At 41.7% G+C, this 24,539-nt stretch overlaps 1 protein-coding gene across 1 annotated transcript in view; it reads left to right on the plus strand.

The window, feature by feature from the left end:
• The window catches only part of LOC125893947 (thrombospondin type-1 domain-containing protein 7A), a 239,557-nt gene that overhangs the window by 53,982 nt on the left and 161,036 nt on the right, over positions 1-24,539 (plus strand). Inside the window, exon 2 of the mRNA XM_049584960.1 lies at positions 21,297-22,131. Coding sequence (XP_049440917.1) covers positions 21,297-22,131 — 835 coding nt within the window. The remainder of the gene's footprint in view (positions 1-21,296; positions 22,132-24,539) is intronic.

A 24,539-nucleotide genomic window follows, 5' to 3' on the forward strand; every position in this document is an offset into this window, starting at 1 on the left:
CAAGTTATGGCTTCAAATTACCGGAGGATACTTAGTTCACTTAGTCCACAACAGTGCTGGTCAGCAACAGGTTAGGAACACATCATCAAGGCTTGTAGCTTTGCACAATTTAATGTGCAGCAATTGTAACCCATAACACTGTGTCAAATTCAGCAAATATCTCTTCACAGTCCGCTAGCTGTCCATTTTGTGTGCGCGCTAAAAAAAATAAATAAATCTGGTGTCCATACACAACCAGCTCTGAAAATGGGAAACAAACAAATGGCCCACATTGCTATGCCAGCTCCTCTCCCTCTTCCATATCCTTGCTCAGGAGGAACAGAGATATGCCATGATAGTAATGAAACTTAAATCACATTGGAGATGTTACAGGAGCTTCTAAAAGCAGCGCTGACAGGAGGGGTGTATTTGCCTGGCTGTTGAGTCCAAATATCAACAGTCTTCCTCCAGAATCGCTGACTCCAGGCGATGTGGAAAAACTGCTCCATATACATAAACATGGCCAGGCAGGGGCTGTAAAACATTATGACTACCCTGAAATGTTGTGGAAGCTCAGTCCCACATCACAAACAAATACTTCAAAAATGACCATATATTTGAATCAGTGCCTCCCCTGCTGTTTGGGCAGAGGTGCTCTTGATATTGCGTCCACCCTCTGCACACCAGGGGTGGACAAGGTATCATAAACTGCGGTAAAATGGACGTCAGATTGGAAGTCTGGTTTAGGGAGGCCGCCTGGCTGACACCTAGTTTAAACCTGGTACTACAAGCTGTCATCACGCCGCTGTTGTTGTGTCTGTCCTTGTATAACTGCAACCACTCTTATACATATTGTATGTTTGTGAGATGGAGATGAAATACCACACCCTGACTAGAAGAATAGCATCCTCTGGGAAAACAAGCATCCCTGCTGTGTGCATACTCATTCCTCCTTTGGTTTTCTTGCTCACAGTAAAACGCCTTGAACAGTCTGTGTCACTGCCGCTCTTGTAAAAACCTGCCAGTACAGCAGCTCACAGACCAGGGGCTTTCATCCACAGGGCAGATCCACTAAGCCTCAGACACTCCCTGTGTGGCACTGAAACTTTCTTCACCCCCACATACCCTTTGCCAAACTATCACACCCCTTTAGGGTAGACTTCCACGGGCCTGTCAGCTCAGATTTGAGTCAACAAGTCAACAAAAACCAGACGATGAGCTGCTCAGTGGCCAGTATTGGAGGACTCAGGTTGTCTTGGACAGCTCTTGGGTGTAAATGTGTTTTTTAATGTTTGTATCACCTTGCTGCAGAACAAGAGCTTTCATTTCTTGGTAAATAAAGATAAAAACAGTTCGCCGCAGTGCACACACATATTTATTTTTACCTTGACAGTGACGGGTATGGCCACTGCTATTTGTTCTGTTTTCTCTTCGGTGTCTGTACTTAAAATGCAGGAGGTATTTTTCCTTGCCACAGCCTTTAAGAGTATTTCAGGGACTTGATTTAATTTTTAACATCCAGCCTCTGTTTTATCACACATTAAGATGATGTGGGGATGAACACACGGTTAATGCGTCTAACCAAGATCTGCTCTCTGAATTTTCCGCATGTTTAAGCATCAAAAAGTATGAATTGTGATAGGAGGAATTTGTTTTCAGTCCAGTATACAGACATTTACTTTAAATAGAACAAGAAAGCTGTTGCCAGTCATGCCCCCTGTCATAATATCATCAATAATTTCTTGTGTACCACCAAGCATGTTTTAGAAGAAAAAATACTCCCTCATTAGTGGAACTGGCTATCGTGACAAACACCAGCGCTGCCGCTGCTGAGGCTGGTTAGACATCATTTTCTTTAAACAAACTTTGCATGTTGAGTACAGTAGCACAGCATGGGAAGCTGCATAATTGCACCCCCATTACTCTCCACATGAGCGGTTGCTGATCTTCCTGATGTCCATGCAGTAAATCATTTTATTCACCACAAGCTAATAAGACAATGGTAAAACAGCCCTGTTGCCAGAGGAAAATGTTGCTTTGTACATTGCCTCAAACCAAGTATATTTGCATGTCTCGTATGTATGAATGTTTTTGAAGTGATGTCATATAAAGTATAAGCCAGCAAACAACAAAACTGCTTGTTTCATATCAAGTAATTGTTGCTTCTTCCAGTGGCTCTTTAGCCACCAAACATGGGTGTCTTTTGGGAACTTGTCGCTGTGAATCCACCCAGGATAGTGCCATTAAAAGTGGTTGCTCTTTAAAGAGACATCGCTGCACTCCCAGCTGAGATAGTATCATGAAAAGCATTTGTTTTTACTTAGACACAGCTGCATTTCTGGCTGGGATAGTGCTGCAAAAACTGGGTGTTTAAGCATTGACATGATCTTTTCCTAACCATAACAAAATGTTTTTTGTGCCTAAATGTAACCACACTTTAACCATAGCGTTGTTCAAATGTAAAGTTTGAATGTACCAGCTACATAATAACGTACAAATGTAATTGTGGTTTGCAGAAACGTACAATCAATGCCAACATTTATTCTGGGCTGTTTAAAAACCTAATAACCAAATCACAACTGGAAAAATACAAATGCCACAATTACGTGAAAACAAATGACAACTAATGATGATTATACACACAGCCAAACAAATTAACAACACATAATCACCAACAGATACTAAATAATGGGGGCAGTTACGACCAGGCAGTGATGCAATGTTTTGTATGCATACGACCATGTACGGCTGTGTCAAAACCTCTTCTTTAAATGTCAACATTGGGTGCTAGGACTTCCAGAGGTTTCATCAACATCTGCAGGGCTGCAGCTAAAAATCAGTTTCATTACTGAGGAATCAGTTTATTGATAAGTACATTAATGATTGAAAAGTCCAAGTTTTTCACTGTTTGTCGTCACATAATACAAACAAAGTAAGCGTCAAATCCTCTTAAGTTAATGCCAACATTGAGCTGGTGTGTAGGACATGGTGTGGTGTTTATGTAGATATGTGGAGGTCGTTGTGGTGGATGGGCTTTTAGCACATTCAGCACTTCCTGTCACAGACCTGCAATTAAATTCCATTTTCATTAACCATTACCACCAGTACTAACAATACTGTAGCTGCCATGTATTGTAGAAAAGAACATGATCCACTTGTGTTATAGTTTTACTAAATTCGAATCCCAATAGAGCTGCAAGGAGTTACAGACTCCTTGGCTCTGATTGGCTGTCTTCCTTCAGGTGTGGTGAATTCTAGCAAATGCCAGTAAGCACTATGAGGAGGCAGAGAACGTCATTTTTTTCACAGGCTATCTGTCTCACATATTACTGTGCTGATATAGTGACAGTTTTAGCAAATATGACAAAAAAATTATTGGTTACCAACTGTAGGTTCCTTCCATCCATCCATCCATCCATCCATCCATTTTTATCTGCCTATCTGGGGTCTTGTCACGGAGGCAGCAGGCTGAGCATGGTACCCCAGACGTCCCTCTCCCCAGAAACTTTTTGCAGCTCCTCCTGGGTTACCCCGAGGCGTTCCCAGGCCAGATTAAATATAAAATCCCTCCTGTGTGATCTGGGTCTGCCCCCGGGCCTCCTCCCAGTTGGATATGTCTGGACAACAACGGGAGGTGCCCAGGAGGATCCTGATCAGATGTACGAACCACCTCAGATGGTTCTGCCAAATTTCTATTCATGAAGCACAGAACTGAGTATGATGTGCTTCACTGAGCGTCACAGTGAAACACATTTTATTGCACTGAACAGCAATTAAATCATTTTACATACGTTCACCATGTTAAGATATATTGATATAATATACAAACACAATAGTGCGTATTTTATATTGATATCATTTAGGAGTACTAAGTGTAGTTAGTCACATCACCCTACTTTAAATGCACCTTCATTTGTTTTCTTAAAATATGAGTACTATTTATTTTTCACTGCAGAGGTTACTGTATGTAAATGACTCTGTGTTTTACAAAGTTGGTTTTGAGCCCAAGGGAATTAAGCAGTGTTTACCTGAGAGAGATGTGTACAATAATGTTTGCCAAGCCTTTTCTGCTGTGCCTTCTTTTGTGGATAAAGTTATTTTTACCCACAGTAAAAGGCCGTGTATCCAATGAGGTAATTGTTAACGCTGTAATTTCAAAACTAAATTGATCAGAAGACGTGATAAGTCATCGTCTGTCTGATTCGGCTCAGCGGGTGATGAGGATTGATGGATCCATCATTTTGTATGTTTGCTTCACAGTAATTAACCAAAACAGCTCAGCTCAGGAAAAATAGAAAAACTGGAGAAAAATAGAGACAGGTGGTTCCATCAGTTACAGTCAAGTGGGGGGTGTGAGACAGTAGTGTGGGTCAGACACCTGGCTGAAGTTTGATAATCAATAGCTGGACACATGTTTTAGCCAACGGAGTCCTCGTCGATTCACAACATGTTTTCTTCTTTGTTTGAAGCAGTCAGAGCTGGTTCATTGTCTCATCAAACTTTCTCTTCAGGCTCTGATTAAACCCCTAAAAACGCACCCTAACAACTAACAGTTATCACTGTTTTCTGTTGAACTTGTCAAATGACCAAACAGTTCAATGTCCTTTCTATTCATTCTGTTTCTATGGTGGTGACGTTAAAGGTGCGGACACACCAAAATGACATCAAAGAACTAGCGGCGACGAAAGCCAACTGTTGCGTCCTCTACGTCGCCTCACGTCGCCCTGTGTCAGTTGCACTTGAACACACTACACAGACTACATCCGACGGCCAAGTAGCACGTATGTTCTGCACCTGCGTGAGAGAGAGCGGAGTGAGAGAGTGGTACATCCTGTAAGCCGAGGTGTTTCCTATCTGTGCAGCCGAGCACCGCAGCACCTCCACGCACTATTACATCCAGACGGTCCCGGTGTTTCCTCCGCAGGCTCCACTTCACTCAGCTGCCCGATAAACCCGCTGCTTCTTCCCACTTTAACCTGAATAACAAACCAGGGCTCAGTGCTCTGGTTGGATCCAAACGGAGAGCCGGGGCTAGCTCAGAGACTAGCGGAGGCTAACTGGCTGTGCTTCCCTCCAGTCATGCTGCGGCTAACGCTCCGCTAGCTGCTCCCAACTAGCTGGAGCCTGAGAGGGAAGCACCGGTTAGCCCCGGTTTCACTACAGGCAGATTCACTCGCTACAGGGGCGAGGAAATAAAACCTCAACAGCCAATCAGAGTGATCTCTCTCGCCGACAAGCTCCGCAGCCAATTCAACATGCTCAATTGGCCGAAAAGCCGCCGACGTCAAAGTGCAGACGGTGCGGGACACACCGCAAAAACTTGGGCAACAGACGCTCACCGACGGCCCGACTTTGGTCAATGGCTGATTGTCGGCTTGGTGTGTCAGGACCTTAAAATTCCGGGGAAGTTTGACCCGCATCCTGGACACTGTCATTGGTACCCTGCAGTTCAAAGGTGGAAATGCTCAGCCATGATGCTTGACTGCTTATGGTGCTCATGATAAGTCTTACATCATATGAAAAACATGATGAAAAGAGAAAAAGTTGGATCTCACTTGAGGGGGCCTTTAACGATTACAGTCCTTTCTCAAACTACTGCAGAGTTGTACAGTGTGTGTTTGGCCTCTGTATTCGAAGGGGTGACAAAAACATACCTCATGAACACTGGCATGCTGAAGGCTCTCTCTATAGGGAGCCTTGACTGTCTGGTACTTACATTAACAACGCTTTTACAAAATGAACAGTGAAGTACGAGAGGCTGTGGCATCCTCTGAATTTTTCAGTGAAGCAGGGCTAAAGAGTAAAAGGACACATCCATGTGTTGGAATACTGATGTCTCTGAGATGATTGTTGTTGTTTTGTTTGTTCTCAGAAATGTCAAGGTTACAAGGCATTTTTACCGGAGCATGTACGTGCAGCGATGCGTTGTATTGTCATTGTTCTTCTGCGCTTTCAACTTTTGCATGCAAAACATGCGTTTGCATGTAGATTTCCGTCATGCATTTGTCATGAAAATATAAATGAGAAACTGTTGATTTCCTGCAGAGTTTTACAGCATCTTGATATTTCTCATGAGAGACCTCGACACATAGCGCTGCTTTGACTTGTGGGAATCTGTGTGTTTTGGACGCTGACAGTTTATATTGTGAAGCATCATTTGAAACCTGACACTTTCTTGTCACTGTTGTTGTGGTGACAAACAGAGCAGCAGCAGCAGCGTTACAGGCTGCAGGTCTTTGGCTCTGGCACGGTGCCCGGTCCTGACCCTTTGACTCCAAGAATTTGGAGCATTTCTTTGATGTTGCCAGCAGCGATATCAACGCTGCTGAGCATGTGGGTGTTGTAAGGATTGGAGCACGTTCCCTCTAATTTATCTTGTCACTCCTCCATCCTCTGGGGGTGTTTATGAGCTAACAGGAGAAAAAAAAAACAACCTATCTGTAAACAACAGAACAACAAGCCAGTCTTACAGTTTCTGTTACTCATGTTTGGCTTCTTCTACTTGCTTGTCATGTCTTTTCTGGTTCACCTTCAATTCCAGGTGCTTAGATACGTGATGATGCTACTTATCTTCACCTGAGTGTGAATTTTGTACTAAAAGGTCTGTAGCTGCTGAAGATACCCACTTAATGTGTCTGCTGAAGCCTCATGCTGTGGATGTGGATTTTATTCCTCTTCTCTTACACTGTAGTACTATTAGATGGGGTCTCTTCACAGAATATTAAAGCAACTCTGTTTATATACATATGGGCATGTGAGCATTGTTTTAAGACAGACGCAATGTGAAGCTGTCATTTACAGCTGAAAGATGAGCACATTCTGGTGCACCAGGTTTCTAGCCAAGCATTGTTTAGCTGTAGTTGGAGTGATGATGTATATTACCACTGAAAAGTTTAGAATCACCTGTTAAGCTCCTTTCCCACTGGACAAGAAACCTACCAACACTCATTAACATCTGGCCTTTGTCTTAAGGGTTACAGTTGGCATTAATTCCCAAGACATGGGTATTTATCTGCTCCAGCTCCAATCACTCCTATCGGCAGGAAACATGACACGTGGGTGGACATGCTGATTTTGGCCCCTTTTCTGGCACAACTGTTGGTACCTTCTGCAATTCTTTGTCATCTCAGGGACAAATCCCGTCCATCTCCATCCAAACAGCACTCTAACATCATCCCAAATTAGCGTGCGCCACGTTTAAAAGAAACTGATTAGTAAGATGTGAAAAGAACTGACAACTGAACATTTTCACTGGCCTCCATGCTGCTTTCATCTGTTTACTGACCTATTTTCTGCTGCATTCGTGATTTCAAATGTGACACACCAGTAGAACAAAACAAAAGGCATACTTGTTTACTGGCATAAAGGAGGGGAAGGAGTTTGTCGCCTATTTTGAGCAGGTTTTCCCGTGTTTAAAAACGTGCATACCTGTGCTAATTTTGGTGGAAAATGGTGTTATATTGATGTTTTTTTCTTCAGTGTATTATTTATATGACCAGTCCAGTTGCCATAAGAAAATGTTGGCATTGTACGTGTCTGCAAACCATGAACAAGTTACATTTGCACTTTTCATGCGTATCATATCAGTGTCGTTAAAGTGGCATAATATATGCGCTGACTTTGTCATCAGGATGCAGAGGGGAGGGTGGATGACGTGACTCATCTAGGAGAGATTCAGACCACTGTTAGAGACCAACAGACAACAAAACCAGTTGTGATATATCAAGTCATCATTGTGTTTCCAGCAGCTTTTAGGCATCATATGTAGGTGTTTTATCGCCACACATTGCTGTTTCCAGCAGCTATTTCGGCACATAAAGTTGATTTTAGTCCTCTTTTAGTCTCCTGCTGGGGTTGTGACCCCAAACCAGTTTTGCTAAAACATGATCTTTTCCTAACCATAACCATAACCATTGTGCCTAACCCTGACCACGTGGTAACCACAGCATTGCTAAAATGTAGAGAAACATCAGGTTCAATGTATTGACCACATTATAACGTGCAAATCTAACTTATCCATGGTTTGCAGAAACGTACAATCCCAACATTTTTTCTGGCAATTTGAAACAGTTTTGGCCCCAAAAGAAGAACAATTCAGTTATTCAAACTTCCATTTAGTCAATGTCTTCACAGTGTTGCTTGACAGGGGAGATTACTGTTGAAACTTTAATTGTAAATGTGTTTTCCATTCCAAAAAAGCAACACTGACCTTCAATGATTATTGAACCAAAATGATGCACCTGGGTTCTAAATAATGAATTTGTACGTTTTCTCTGGGCCCTCTGCAGTCTGCTCTGTGGTTAGACTGAATAGTTTTAAACTGCGATCTGTCAGTCCATAGTGTGTTCAGTTGATATTCCCCTTTAAAAAAAACACCAAAAAATAAGAAAACAATAAGACAGGTAGATTTTGTGATACTGTCTACTGACATTTACTTTTCTCTTTTCTTTCGGTGGTAGGTCGCCTTTGCTGGTGCTTTGTTGTAATTTGCTCTGTACAATAAGGCAATCCATTGTCCCACTCTGGGCTTTCTCTTTTTAAATATTATCATCTCTCACACTTGCTGCCAATCAGGGCTTTTGATGTGTCACACTAATAATTCCCATGCTTGAACGGCAACAAATAGGTTCCCTGTGAAGGTTTTTTAAATTAAATTAAATTACATTTTTAGCTAGAGTTTGCCTCTTAATTAAGAAATGGGTGCGCACGACATACTGATACAGTCAATTAAGAATTCATTCATAACTTTTTGTATAGGCCCAGTTGAATATTGCAATAATATGTGGTTATCACAAAATCCTACAGCACACCTAGACTGGCATCACGGCACACCATTTGAGAACCACTGGGCTACAGTATATTAACATATATTTACTGCCTTGTTGTTGTTCAGAATTTTTACATGTGAAATGTGATGGTTGGTCTTTGTGGTAGGCTGTATGGTACATATGCTGCTCTGTCAGGTCTGGAAGAATTTCATCCCTGGTACCTCCATTATAGGTGAAGAACAAGCACTGTCATGTTTTCAGAATTTTGGCATCGACTTGGTACCAAAATATTGCTTTTTGTGACATTCTTAATTCCAGTAGTGCCAACTCTAGACACTGGCTCCCAACCAGGGGTTCAAGGTCCCCATGGGTCTTTGTGGGAGTTTCAGGGGGTCAGGGTGTTAATTCACTGTAGAAAGAGCCCAGTGTGACCAAGAGACAGAGTCAAAATTCTGATCACAGGTTTCAGTTCCTCCACAGTTATCTCCTTGACTGTAGTCGACAACTATAGAATTCTGGTGCGTAACGACTATAATCTTTTCAGATGGAGCTCCCTGTAGCAACATCTTCCTTGACTTAATGTGTGTTTAGTGGGTCTTGACACAAAACAGGTGGAGAGCCACTACTCTAGACTAACCTTCTGTTTCTATCGTGAAGAGCTTTGCTAAAGCACCACATTGCCTGTTAATTTCAGGTTGTTATAAGGATCATTGTGCACTTGACACAGAAACAGGAACCTATTCCGACTTAAATCTGCACTCTTTTTGATGCTTAGCTCTCAGTTTCTTTAATCAATGACTGGTGATTTCCTCTGTTCTAATTGAACTGTTGCTCAGAGGGATTTTTGTCTCTTTCTGCTCTTTCAGTTGTCAGTCTGGTTTGAACCTTTGTACAGCGTTTTGTTCTCAGTGCACAAAACAAACTCTTTATATGAAATAATACCAATTTCTAAAGAAGCTAAAAGCATCAAAGACCATTCAGAAGTATAGAGTGGTCCTCTCATCCATCTGACTGGACCCAATCAGGCGTTTCTGGCGGGAGATTTCAAACTTTATGAACAGTAGCTATTAACTAATCTCATATGAGCACCTCATTTCAAGATCAATATGATGGTTAAGTATGAATATGATGAAGCAGTTCTGTTAAATTGGCTCCATATTCACAGTAGTCAATGTGTCATTCAGAGTATGAGCTTTAACAAAGACAACATTCAGTTACTGTCACACACGGTTGCTATTATGAAGTTGTAATAAGGAGTAAAAGGAGCGAAGATAAAAATGGAGGAGACTATTTAACATTGTGTGACTTGTTGAAATGTCTGCCTCGCAGTTACACGCCGGACGTGATGAATAAAGAGTCGTCAAAGAAGCTCCTTCAAGCCATGCGAGCACAATCACAGTATTACAGCTAATGAAATTTAGATCAAGTGTGAGCGGAGAGCCTTTAGTCAATGTGGCTTAGTGCCGCACAGCCCTGGGCACCGATCACACTGAATGCAGGCCAGGGTTAACAATCATCCGTGAATGCTAAGCTGCTCAAAGTGTTCCTTCAGATGTTAAGTATTAGCCTCTGGTCTTTTTCCTTTCTCCCCTGCTCTTTTCCACGCTAACCCCTGATGCATACTGTGGCCCATTAATACCAAAAGGCTAATGTCCATCTGGTGCTAAATAGTCATCTTTTGACCGAGCCCCATAAGGAATAGCATGATGTCAACGCTTTCTTTCTGGGAACAGTATTTATAACTGGCTGTGCTCTTTACACACAAAGAACTGTTGGCCCTCGCCTCGTGCACAACAGATTTGTTTTGTAGCTCTCGGCAAACGAAAAAAATCTCTGCTGAGCCTAATGTGACTCACCATGGCAAGTTCAATGTGGTAATGCTCAGCTCTCCCAAAGGCTACGCAAACATGCAATTATCGCATTGTAGTTCACGTTCAGTCTAAACTGTGAAGTTACACAGGGCGTCAAACACTCAGAAGCTCAACTTGAAGTTTTTTAACGACTCAAACAACAGGAACGGAGCAGTTTGAAAACACTGCGGCAGGGTTTTCAAAGGTTACATAATGACACTAACACGTTGCAGGGGTGAACTGATGGAGACATTTTCAGGCATGTTTGCTGGAGATTTAAAACACCATTCACACTCTTTTAATCATGAAACAAGCTTCACTAGAGCGTTTTAGGTGATTCATTCAGGCTTTTATGAACCTGAAAATACTATCAAAACACTGAAGGGTTGTTAGTGAGCAGCCATATCCATAAAATAAATATAGTCACCCGTAAAATCAAACCTTTCTAAGCTTTGATTTAATCTGACAAGTTGACTGAACTCATTCTCATTTAGTGGAACTGTGTGGGAGAGGGAATCCTTAGAGACCTGAGGCTTCCACAATATGTACATTAACTCACTTTTACCCTTCAGTCTGCTGCTTCTTACTACTCCACAGCATATAGAGACACAACCCACTACATGACTATAAACTGTGGGAGGTTTGACATTTGTTAGCAGCAGCCAAGCCAAGGGTTTTATGCGCTTTTCTTAAAGGGACAGTTCACTCCCCTATCAAAAATATATATTTATCCTCTTACCTGTAATAGTGCTGAAACTATTGACTGTTTGATAGTCTGATAATCTATCAGCTATTGAAATGACTAATCGTCTATTTACAAAAGCACTGGAATTGTATTTTAGATGATTTTATGTGAATTTAGTTAAATGTAGTTCAGTAGATAGAAAATAGTTCCTACATGAAACTGCTCACAGCAAGATCTGTGGATGCTCTTCAGTAACCGGGTCATGATTTCTGTAAAGAGACATTGCTGTTGAGTTTCTCAGATGTATTTTTTGGTGCGTTGAACACCACAAGCCGACGGGCCACCTAGTTCCATTATATTGGAGAGAAGGCAGACATCTCTACGGCCGATACCTCCAACACTCTGCAACTCACACCGAAAAAATCTAGACTGATAACTCCCACAAGTAAGAATGAAATATGTATTTTTGATTTGGAGGTAAAAAGTCACTGTAAGAGTGCACTGACCGTGCAGTGCTACACAGAAACTCTCCTTTCTGATTGAGACAGACCAGCCTGTATTTTGTTAGACATTTTCCATAAATCACTGATTTGAAGTCAAGACACATCTACTGGTTATAAGATTGCGGCAAAGTGCCGGCGAGACAGCCGAGATGATCCTGCGATGAACCCTGACCCAGCCGAGAGAGAGGTCCTGTCTTGGAGTGGGAGACGCAGTGGATCTGAGAAATAATAAACAAACAGGAGCAGAGGGAGCGAGAGGGAGTGACACAGTGACCCATTCATTAGTGAAGCTGACCCTGCAGGGACAAAGAAGCTGTTCATTAAATAGATACTCGAGGCCCAGTCAGAGATCAGCCTCTCACCCCGACACTGAGGGAATCACACTCCACATATATTGTTCAAAGCAAAGGTTCTCACTGTGGGGCCCGGGGACTCCCAGGAGACCTGTCGAGGGACCCATGGGGGCCCCAAGTAAAACAAAGAATAGCTAATTTTATTTAAGGGCCTGCAGAACTCCCCTCTTCTTTCTGATGACTTTTTTTTATCTTCATTGGCACTTATTCAGCCTGGTTTCACTGCATGTGGAAGTAACTAAGCACTTTTAAAAGAAAGAAATTTTTTAAGAAACTTTATTATGAGCGTAGAAAAGTTAGCTTATTAAAGAAGAATAACTAGAAGTATGAGCAGGAATATAATGTCCATATGATCAAAAACATAGTGTATTGTGGCTTACCAGTTGGGTTCTACAATGAGAGGACCATATTTACACTTTATTCAAACCTTGAATGAATGAATGAATGAATGGGATGAATGAATGAATGAATAAATTTATTTCAAGCAAAACAAAAACAAACAAAACATTAACAGATGAAAAGGAGTAGGAAGAAGTGTGCACTTATATAATCCTACCCCCTTCTCACAATTCATGTCTCATTTAAAAAGGAAACTGTCAACGACTATCCCAAACTAATTTACAACCATTACTATGGATAAATAAACAACAGTCTTAGGTATTGAATATACAAACCCCATCTCAACCAAGCCCAGATAAATAAATAAACCAACCCATCAGCAGTCTTCGTCCCTGCAAGGACAAAACCTTAATTTAAGACTGGGGAAACCAATTGAGGGAGACCCTCATTTTCAGTGATGCTGAGCATGAATAAAAACATTCAAAACAATCAATACGCAAACCTGAGATAAGTTAAAATGAAGACGAAGAAATACTTTATTAATCCTAGAGGGGAAATTCAATTCAGTCAACATGTACATTATGGAGACTTGCCATAGCAAGAGGGCTGCCTTGGAGAGGTTCAGTGCCTTCTTCCAGGACCCTGGAGGCCAACTGGCACCTCTCCAGCTACCAATCCATGCTCCTTGATTGGTCCATACTGGGACTTGAACCAGTGACCATCTAGTTCCTGATGGTCCCTATGGACTGAGCCGTAAAATCATACAAAACAACAAACAGTAATTGCAATGTCTAATAGCCAAAAGTTAAAATACAGGATAAAACACAATACTGGTCTCACCTCACAGCCAAATGTGGTAGTAATGCTGGCAGTGTTGGGGGGCTGTATGGATCAGCAATTAAGAACCATTACATCCTTTTATCACAGTTAATAAAACCATTTGAAGGTTCCCTCATGAATCATTAACAGGTAATCTCATCCTTCACCCCTTCTGCTATCTGCGTGCCACCATTTTGCAACAGCACCGTTGCTGCATCCTGGGCTTAGGGCTGCCCAAGATGATTGTGATTGGTTAAGAGAAATACAAACAACCCAGAGTGTTTTTCTCCCTAAACCAGAATAACAGGAGCTTCCAGACCTTTTCCTAGTGCTGCTAATACTGGAATTTCTAACTTTTGTACAATACCTTGAAAAATATCGATATCTGACACCATTTTCAATACCAATGAGGGCATAATGTTTTTTTGTTTGTTTTAATAAATGATAAATATAAAAAGACTATAACATGACAACGATGACTTCTCTTGATTAGCAGAGAACAGCAGAATGACTGTATGACATTAACAATAAGAGAAAGGTCAATACTGCCGAAAATGAGTAGCGAAGCCGTTTCAAATATTCAGAATCTATATGCAAATTAATCATTTTGATACCACTGGCACTCACACAGCATTGTGGTAATAGGTCTGGCCTCACAAGACCAGTTTAAAAATACTGTTCTCATGTACTTAGCACTCTTCATTCCTAAATTATTTTTCCTCCTGCTTTATACTGTATGCTGTGCTGTAAGTCAACACATTCTCTCCTTCTTTAGAACAGGTCATCAGGCTAACCCCTTTATCTCCTCAGCACTGGCCTCTATCCCCTTAATATTTCCCCTGCACTGCTCATCTCTTCCTTAGCTAGGCTGACATTAGATACATGCATGAACTCTTAATTTGCTCATTGAAGCAGATATTGTGATAAATTAGGAATTTGGTTGAGTGCAAACTTTTAGCAACTATCTGATACACTGTGTTTAGTGTTGCTGGTGCTGACTTACACGTGTGTAGTTAAATGCTGAGTCACATTATTCTACCAATGACAATGATTTCTCAATTACAGATAGATGTCACAAACTCAAAGGATTACAGCTGTGGTACTCTACAGCAATCGCAAGTCACAGTCAGTACATTTACATGCACAGTTAAGTCGAGCGACGGTTACAGCTTGACTAGGCCATTTAATTGGACTACAGTCCTTGTCCCAGTATACAAGCACAGGAGAGGGATCAATTTATGCCCCAAAGTATGTCTAATTCCGTCGCGATAGATGGAGATATGCCTCCTTTCAGCTTGTTAGTATTGGACCTTTTTCCGGTTGATCTATTACGTCACAGTCCAAACAATAAACAAACAAGTTCGCTACGGTTAGCTAGCAGCAAACTGGTACCATAGTGGAAAACTTTACAGCTCTGTACGTTTGGTCCGTCCAAAAATGCACAGCTCTTGATATAGATTTCACCATGTTGTCACCAGCTTCTTCTGCTGTTACACATTTAATGCTATTAGACTTCTGGGTCAAAGCCCAGGATGGAAACTGTGGAAGGATGCGCAGAGCACCTTGGCCAGTTTGGGTTGACTGTTTACATACAGCAGTATTTCGACTCCCTATTGCATGATCTGGGTGTGTTAGTGTTGCCTTTGAGAAATTTGATTTAGTACGATATCAGTCAGACAAATGTGTTTACAGGTATTTTAAAAGTCTGGTTTTAGTCGGACTAACACATAATATTAAAGTACTGAGCGTCACACAGATGATGTGGACATACAGTATGTTTTAATGGTATCGGAGTATTAAATGGCAGTTATTTTTGGTTATAAACCAAATAGTTACGGGTCAGTAGAGGCCTGCTACACCTACTGATAGGTTCAGAAGGTCATTATCAGCCCAGTCCATGGCCATTAGCTGTTAGCCAGGTTTCACTTTCCATAGGTGTAGGTGCCAAAATGACTTGCTAAGTAGAGCTGGGCGGTATGGCCTAAAATCAATATCACGGTATTATTTTGGGGGGATGTGGTGATGGTATGATATTGCGGTATCGTCTTCTCTCTTTTTTTTTTACACCTTAAATAAAACAATTTAAAAAGCCATACAAGTCTAGGATGGAAACTGTTTATCGTCAGAAGTAAAACGGTTGCTAATCCATCTATTACTGTGTATAAAACATTATATAGTATGTATAAACGTGAGAGGGAAGAGGGAGGGCCGGCGGCCCAAACCCAGGCCCCCTTCTCCCGCGGGCCTGGGTTTGAGGCGGTTGGCCAGGCCACCTCCATCACGTAGCCAGGGAGGTGCATGAGGCAGCCCGGCCCTGTATGCAGACTTTTGTGCACACAGGAGAAAGCCCCATGGCAAAGGCCTTTGTGGCTGAAAGTTTCATTTCATGGCCTGATAATGGGCTTCTCAACCTAATATTAGTGTGTGTGTGTAGGCCCCTACTAACCCGTATCTATCACTGTCATCACCACTGATAAAAGCCATTTAATACCCTGATCACAGCCACGGCACGGTGGTGCAGTAGTTCGTGTTGTGACCTCACAGCAAGGGTTGGTGTGGGGGGGCTCTTCTGTGTGGAGTTTGCATGTTCTTCCCGTGTCAGCGTGGGTTTGCTCTGGGTGCACCAGCTTCCTCCAACAGTCCAAAGACATGCAGGTTAATTGATGACTCTAAATTGTCCGTAGGTGTGAATGTGAGTGTGAATGGTTGTCTGTCTCTATGTGTCAGCCCTGTGATAGTCTGGTGACCTGTCCAGGGTGAACCCTGCCTCTCGCCCAGTGTCAACTGGAATAGGCTCCAGCCCCCCTGCGACCCCCCACAGGATAAGCGGATACAGAGAATGAATGAATGAATCACAGCCAAATCAGCTGGTTTTAAGTGCTGAATAAACAGAGGATTTTTTGTTGTTGTTGTTGTTGTTGTTGTTGCGAAATAACAGTGGGGGGAAAGGATTGAAGAATGAAGTACGACGTGTTTTTAATTGGATCCATATGGTTCATGAAGCATGGTAAATGAAGCATAGAGCAGGGTACATCATGGACATGTCGCCAGTTAAAAAGGAATGCTCTCTGAAAGATTACATTTACATAAATACTATTGTGTGATTTGTTTGTCTCTCTACAAAGCATTTATTTGGCTGAGTTGTGTTTGCTTACCTGCATCGCATTTGATTAAGTTTTGCACAGCACTGACGCAAACATGAAATCTGACAAGAATGTAAAGTCTCCCGAGGTTATCAGTTAATTCACCATCAGCTAAAATAATGAAGAGACATAGAAAGGATTTTTCTTTGTTGCCAAATGATAAAACTACATTTCCATTTAGATTGCACAGGTCTGAGCTTTATTCATGCAGTCTACGCAAGAATGTTCACATGCCTGCAAATGCGTAGTCTCATAAACTCCTGGTTTATGTTTGGTCATTTGTCTTCGAAATTTGATTTGACCACAAATTAACACATAAATGCAAACACTAAACGTACTGACCTAATCGTGAAACTAGATCATCATCATCAAAATCAGTTTAATGACTTTCATTACACTTTCCATATCAAAGGGTTTTAATTTAAGATATTTATTTTTAAGAGACCTGATGTACAGTAGAGTGACAGTAATTGGTATTTCTGTGAATACTTTCTGCCAAACATGTGATAAATGGCGGTGAAACACAGTTTGTTCTCAGAATGTCAAATGGTGCTGTCAGAGTGCATGCAATATTGAGAAGTTAGCTGTAGGCTACCAGCACTGCGCATTGATTTACATTCGCAGAAGAAAGACCAAGTTTCCATGTGTGGCAAAACACGGAAACGGCTGCAAAGATCCAACAAAACAAAACATATCATACGGGATATTAGGAACACAGTAAGATACACCAAACTTTTACTGAGCATTTTAAGAGCAGGCTGGCTGAATATGGCCACGCTTTGTCATCTTTATTCGTTGAGAAGCTGTTATATTTCACCCTGAGCTGGAGGAGTGTTGAGTGTGAGAGCTGTGCCAGAAAATAGTCTTGGAAAAGATAACTTCTATCTGGGATGGATTAGATTTGGGTGGTTTTTATTTTGGTACCGGGGAACCTGTCTTGATTCTGCTGCATTTTAGATTGTGGATCAGCGTTTTCTCCGCTGCATTTTCTTCCTCTGCCTCAAAACTCAATATCAGCTCTTGAGATAACATTCACCGCCTTTATCAGTTTGTATTGTGAAGGCAAAACTTCCAAGTTGCCTTTTTCTATTATTGGATTAAAAAAAAATAAGCGTCACATAGATTTTATAGACTCAGACAAACACCTGAGAGGATTCGTGTGGAGAATACTAATGTCCTTTACCCTATGAATCTTATCCTTGATACCAGAGCGTCTTAAACCTCGTAAATATACAGTAGCATGATGTGATCTGCAGCTATAGATGCCCAGCAAATCTAGAAATCACTTGATTGGATATTGATTGAGTGTGAGGTCTAAAGCAACCATTTAGGATTTGCCTTGAGGCTCCTGTGAGTGCAGCGTCATGTTGACTGAAGATAGATCCTGTCAGCTGTATCAGCAGCTGAGATCAGAGAAAAGGCAACAAGCAGCCTCATCAGAGGCAATCACTGCCGGAAATGTGCTCCTGATTTTCTGCCAGCCCTGATTTTTAACTCTGCATGGACGTGGGTCAACACGAGCTGCCCTCACACTGACATCCCGTAGCCCACAAAGGGTCCAATCAGCCCCGGGCCACATGCTAATAGAATCAATTACCTAAGAGTTTAATGTGAGGTGAAAAGTGAAGCTGCCCAATTAGTTTGATTTCTTCTCCCTGGTAGTATCAATAGCCTTTGGATAACACTGTGAAAGCCCAGGCACCCTGCTTTAATTAGTGTTTTTCAACTTGCTCGGACGACCAGCTGAGTTGGGACAACTGGGTTAAGGCAGTTTTATGGTGTCAGCTAAGTTTTCTTTATGGAGAAACACGAAATTAGTCCCTGCACTCTCTTTTTGATTCCATATACACTTAAATATAATGAAATAGTGTGTGCATATCCGAGAGTGTGGAAGCTGTTTCTATGCACAGTGTTATATTTATAGCACATAGCAAAGTTTCTTATCCAGGAGAGCAGATATATGTTTTTGTGATGTTTTTCATAGCGGAGAGGTGCACCTAAAGGAGTAATAAATAAACACAAAAACAAACAGAAGCCCAGGGTTGTTAATGTTGTTTATGAATATAGCAATGAATGAGGACGATGCCAAGAACAAGCGACCAGTATCACAAAACATTCAGCTGTTGAAGGATAAAGCTGGAGTTATTCCACATTTCTGTTATTGTTATCAAATCCAGAGGAAAGACCAAGAACTAAGAACGTGTTTTTTAAATTCTGAGTAGTTTCTGAGTTTCCTACCCTGTCTGAGAGAAATGAATTAATTAGGAGCCCATTGGTTTCCAATGAAGATGTAATTAAGGGGGTCACAAAATGTAGTTTCAACACATTCTTGCTCCCAACTCATCAAATACCAACACTTGGTCAGTGGCTTTACACGCCAAATTATGAAGCTCTAGGTACCCCTTTACTATCACTTTTGGATGGCATGTTAATATCAGCTCGTTACATGCATGGTGTCTTTTCAAAATAAACTTCCATGTTCACAGGAAATGTACAGTTTCAATGCATACAGTCTTGTTTCAAGTAGATTTCCAGTGTTGGTTTTCTTTATTTTAGGTTTACTTCTTGAGGTGTAGGCAACAAAATATGAGGTTAGCTTTGGAAAGAATGATTTGGGTTAAAATAAGTATGTCTTACTAACAAAATGTCACGTATGTCATACAGTGTGTACATCCCATGACATACCCAGGGTGTCTACAGGTCCTTTAAAGGTCCTTAAAGGGTCTTAAAATGTCTTAAATTCAATGTTACAACAAAAAAGCCTTAAAAGTTATTAAATAGTCTTAAATTTGAATTTGTGATGACTACAAACATTTTATCTAATTTCATTTGTCCATTTTTAAATTCTTTTTGTGAAAATGAGTGAAGCCATTCTATGTAACAGTCCACATTTCTAATGTTACAAATCTTAAAAAAAGACTGTAATACTGTCATTTTACTTCATACTTGCACTCACCTGTTGGCAAAATGTAATAATCTGATAACCATTTTCCTACATAACACTTACCTTTGCACAAGACCGCATTTATACTACTTGCCTGAGATGCTTAAATAAGTAAAACATGATTTGTCCAAAAATCTGTCCTAAATTTGGTTAAACAGTGTGTTCAACGGGCGTTTAAAAGCATTAAATGTAACTGTCTGATACCTGTAGACACCCTGATACTGAGCTATGTTTAGATATGCTTAGATAAACTCACAGTTGACTTTTGGATTCACATGCGACCTGAACAGCCGTCTCCTGGGTGAAACTCCTGTGTTTGTTTGACCCATCCACCTTCTCCCTATCCTGCACAGACTTAATCACTTTTTATACTACAACAGTTGCGATAATGACATAGCCCTGTGCATTGTATACAGACGCTAACTGAAGCCGAGAGCCAAGTTGCGAATGAGTCAAGTGCGTGCCAGACGATGTGTAAATAGTGCATTTGTTGGGGACTATTTTCAGTAGTGGATTAATACACATTTGGTGCAAGTTTACAGCAGCAGGACGATGTGTGGGGGTTTATATACAATAAACTATAGCGCTCATGTTCTTCACAGTAGAGAAACATGTCATCCAGTGCAACCGTGTGGCTCCTTGATGTGTTTTTAATTTAATTTTGGACAACAAAGGAGCTCTATGACACAGAGGAATAAGCTACAATAGGCTTTAAATACACACACGAAACAATACTTGTTAGTGGGATCAATTCATTGTTGGTTTGTTCTTTTTACAGCTTTTGTTGACTCCTAAACAAACAAAAGAAAAGCCTCAGCCTCATCCTTTAAAGGCTGCAAAAAGTGCCTAAACGCCCTGTTGTTGAACCAAGTATTTCTGTGTTTGTGTAATCAAAACAAATGTATTTTGATGTATGATAATGTATGATTATAGGACAATATGACTACCTCTACAAACCCCCAGTGCTGTTCCAGCGCTGTTTGCTGGATCTCTGCTGCAATTAGTAAGAGAGGATAAAGGCAGGCTTTGCCAGAGACTTGTGTACAGACAAATAAGTTTTATTGATGTTTGTGGCAGTTCCTGCTGGTTGCCAATAGTTTGATAAATGCCACAGATTACTCACAGCCCCTGTAAATTGGCTTTCAGACACTTCCCTTTGATCACCAATCATTTCCACTGTTGCACGTTGTATTTGCATTGCCTCATCATCCCTCCCCCACCGCCGTAGCACTCAGACTGCTTTAACCATGCACCGAGAATTGACCCAAGTGTAGCGCAAAACAAGGTGACACTTTATTTTTATTGAATATGACATATTTTTTGCACTCACACATGCTCTGCTGTTGGCTGCCAACAGCTTTTCAGCACATTTTACATCAAGGTCCACATTAGAGCAGTCTGTGAATTTACTGTGTCATCCTTGAAGATGCGTTATATGCTTTCCCTCAGTTGACAAGCTCAAGTAAACTGTCTCTGTCTTTCTGTGGCATTAGAGGGCTTGAAGTGTTTGACTAATTGATGTTCGCCTAATATGGATTACTGTTGCAAAGGCACACAAGAGTTTCAAATGGCATCATTGAGTGTAACTAATGTACATAGAGGATGTTTGTTAATTCGACATTTCAAATCAATTCACAGCCCGAACAGCAGGGCCTATTTTTAAATGATCCAAAAGCAAACAGTGTACCTTGATGCAATCTCTCACTTGTCCGCATCATTATTCAACTGTCCAACTAAATTAAGAACTAATATCTTCCCCTTTTCATGAGCAGTATCTTGATATTGTTGCAGTTTCCTTGTGAGATTTCTGAACGCACACCAGGCTGTCCTTCTTGGAGTTAAATCTGCAGCTTGAAGGTTTATTGTTTTGTATGTTTCATGTTGTAATTTAAGCCTGTACATTTGTTTCACAGGTCCATGGGGAAGATGCATGGGCAGCGACTGTGGCCCAGGTGGCAGCCAAAGCCGGGCAGTCTGGTGTGCCCATGTGGACGGCTGGACGACGCTACACACCAACTGTGACCAGGGCCAGCGTCCTTCCAACCAGAGAAACTGTTTCCGTGTGTGCGACTGGCACAAGGACCTTTATGACTGGAAACTGGGTGCCTGGAATGAGTGCGTGCCAGTTTCAGCAAGGACCTTTGGGGCCCCTCGGCCGTTCACATGCAGTGGAGGCGAAGAGGGCATTCAGACCCGGGAGGTGGGCTGCATACTCAAATCAGACGGCTCTCCAGCAGAGGATGCCATCTGTGAGTACTTTGAGCCCAAGCCTCGCCTGGAACAGGCGTGTTTGATCCCGTGCCCTCAGGAGTGTGTGGTTTCTGAGTATTCGCCATGGACATCCTGCTCCAAAACGTGTGGAACAGGCCTCAGGAACAGGGTCCGGAGCGTCCTGGTTCCTCCACTTTTTGGAGGTGCAGTTTGTCCAAATCTAACTGAGTTCCAGTCTTGTAAACCGGGGCCTTGCACAGGTCTGGAGGGCATGTACAGTCTCAGGGTTGGACCGTGGAGCCCCTGCGCACTCCCACAGACTCGGGCAGCACGCCAAGTCAAGCGCAGGAAAGGTAAAGGTCAGGGGCTCAGGGAGAGAGCCGGAGTCAAAGATCCAGAGACCAGGGAGCTTATCCAGAAGAAACGAACCAGGAATCGCCTTAACCGGCAAGAGAGTCCATTCTGGGACATTCAGGTGGGCTACCAGACTCGGGACGTGACCTGCATACACAGGAATGGGAGCACTGTGGGACGCAAGTGAGTGGCAACATTTTTATGTTAATGTGACAGTAAAGTTAATATGTTTTTCCCCTCAGCACTATTATGTGCCCCTTCAATTTTCTTGCATGGGCAATGATGAAAGATACATCAAATTTATAGCTCAGTGTGACACTTCAGCTTTTGATTTTTGTCTCATTTGGAAATAAGGCAATTATCTAGCATTTTACAGGCCTTTAGTGGAGGTAATGTATTCACTGAACCTATATATCTGTCTAATTTCATGTTTTCTTTGAAGTTATTGCCACTGTTTCTATCCACCTGTTTATTTTTCTCAGTAAGTAAACTGCTCCTCACACTTCCATGTACCTTTGACGTTTAGGTGTGCTGATCCTAAGTCAGTACATTTCTAACATAATGCCAAATTTGTCCTCCTGAAAGTTTTTCTTCTCCCTGTCAGGAGGTGACACATATCAGAGGATGTTTATCGTCTGTGTGTTTGTCACTGCCATGCTGTCAGAGCAATGAGGCACAACTTAGCACAGTGTATTTGATGTCAACTTCCGAGGATGGAAATGGCAAAGTAACTCATGACACGAGATCAATCTTAGCTGTGACTTTCTTTGGCACTTTTGGAAATAAGGCAATTTTCAGAGTTTTGTGCTCTGGAGTCGAATGGATGTGTGATAATGTGTGCTGGAAGAAAAGTGAACGCATCAAGACTGTCACCGGTAAAATGTTTTACTCACTAAGCTATGAAGTCAAATCGCTACAGTAAATCTTCTGAAATAAATAATAATGGGAAGTTTAGTTTTCTGGGGTTACAACTTCTGTAACAGTTCACTCAAATCACAAACTTAAAAAGGCTTTGAGTTGTTTTTTTTTTTCTCATACCAAGCCCTGCAGAAAACATCATGTGTTGAATGTGTCGAGGTTTTGAGATGTAAGTTCTCAAAATCAGAACTATCTGGATGGCTTGATAATGCCATAGGTTAATGGAAATAAAATAGATTTGCGCTTTAAAGGTCCAGTGTGTAGGATTCAGGGGGATATAATGGCAGAAATGGAACATAATATAATTGGTATGTTTTTTCAGTGTATAATCACCTGAAAATAAAAAAATTGTTGTGGTTTTGTTACCTTAGAATGAGCTGTTTATATCTACATAGGGAGCAGGTCCTTCTCTACAGAGATTGCCATGTTGCACTGCCAGAACCAAACACTGGCTCTAGATAGGGCTAGTCAGGTTTTTGGGTTTTCACAATGGCCACTGTAGTCAGCAGCCCCTCGGTGACGAGTAGCATCGGAAAAATACCGACTTTTTAAATGTGAATCTGCTTCATTCAGTGTTTTTACCGGTTTGAATCACCAGGGTTCCCGTTTATAAAACAATGTGTAGGATCCATACTAAAAATATACGTAGAAACGAAAGCAAAAAATGGTGTGCACCAAGAAATGTTGGAAAATTTCTAAAATCAAGCTTCCACCTCACCATCTACGTTGCAAATTTTCCATTTCCAAAATGTTCGTAAGCATGGGTCAACGTTTCTCCCATTAAGTCTGTTTTTATGGTAAATGGCATACGCCTCTTTCAGGCCTTATTTTGTGCGTACCCGATGTTTATAAATGGGACCCCTGGTCTATTTGTTTTGGAGAGGAAGGGACCTCTGTGGATGATTCAGCTACTGGTAGCTCCAGGAATTCTAACCAGGACAAGTTTGAGCTGGTTGCAATCTGCAATCTTCACAGCTAGATACCACTGAATCCCCCTAAATCTGACACACTGAACCTGTCAGAGTCAAGTTTGTAGGGTAAAGCTGCAAAGATATCAGGGATGCTAAAAAATGGTAAATGGACTGCACTAGTGTAGAGTTTTTCTAGTTTTCAGACCACTCAGAGCGCTTTTACTTTACATGTCACATTCACCCATTCACACATTGGTGGTTGAGGCTACCATACATGGAGCCACCTGCTACTCCTGCTACTCAGTAACCATTCACCCGCACTCGCACATCAATGGAACAGCCATTGGGAGCAATTTGGGGTTCAGTATCTTGCCCAGTGATACTTCGATTTGCAGGCTCGAAGAGCCAGGCATTGAACCATTGATTTTCTGATTGGAGGACGTCCTGCTCTGTCTCTGAGCCACAGCCGCTCCTAACAACTTCCTAACAAATAATTTCCCAGACATTCAAATAGAAGTTTAAACTTAGACTTGTCATCTCAGAAGAGAGTTTAAGTAGAGGCACAGTTTAATAAATAAGGTTAAACATGATATTATATGGGGGCGGCACGGTGGTGTGGTGGTTAGCACTCTCACCTCACAGCAAGAGGGTTGCCGGTTCGATCCCGGGCGTGGGAGCCCTTCTGTGCGGAGTTTGCATGTTCTCCCCGTGTCAGCGTGGGTTCTCTCCGGGCACTCCGGCTTCCTCCCACAGTCCAAAGAC

The sequence above is a fragment of the Epinephelus fuscoguttatus genome, linkage group LG8, assembly GCF_011397635.1.
Source record: "Epinephelus fuscoguttatus linkage group LG8, E.fuscoguttatus.final_Chr_v1".
Taxonomy (NCBI): Eukaryota; Metazoa; Chordata; class Actinopteri; order Perciformes; family Serranidae; genus Epinephelus; species Epinephelus fuscoguttatus.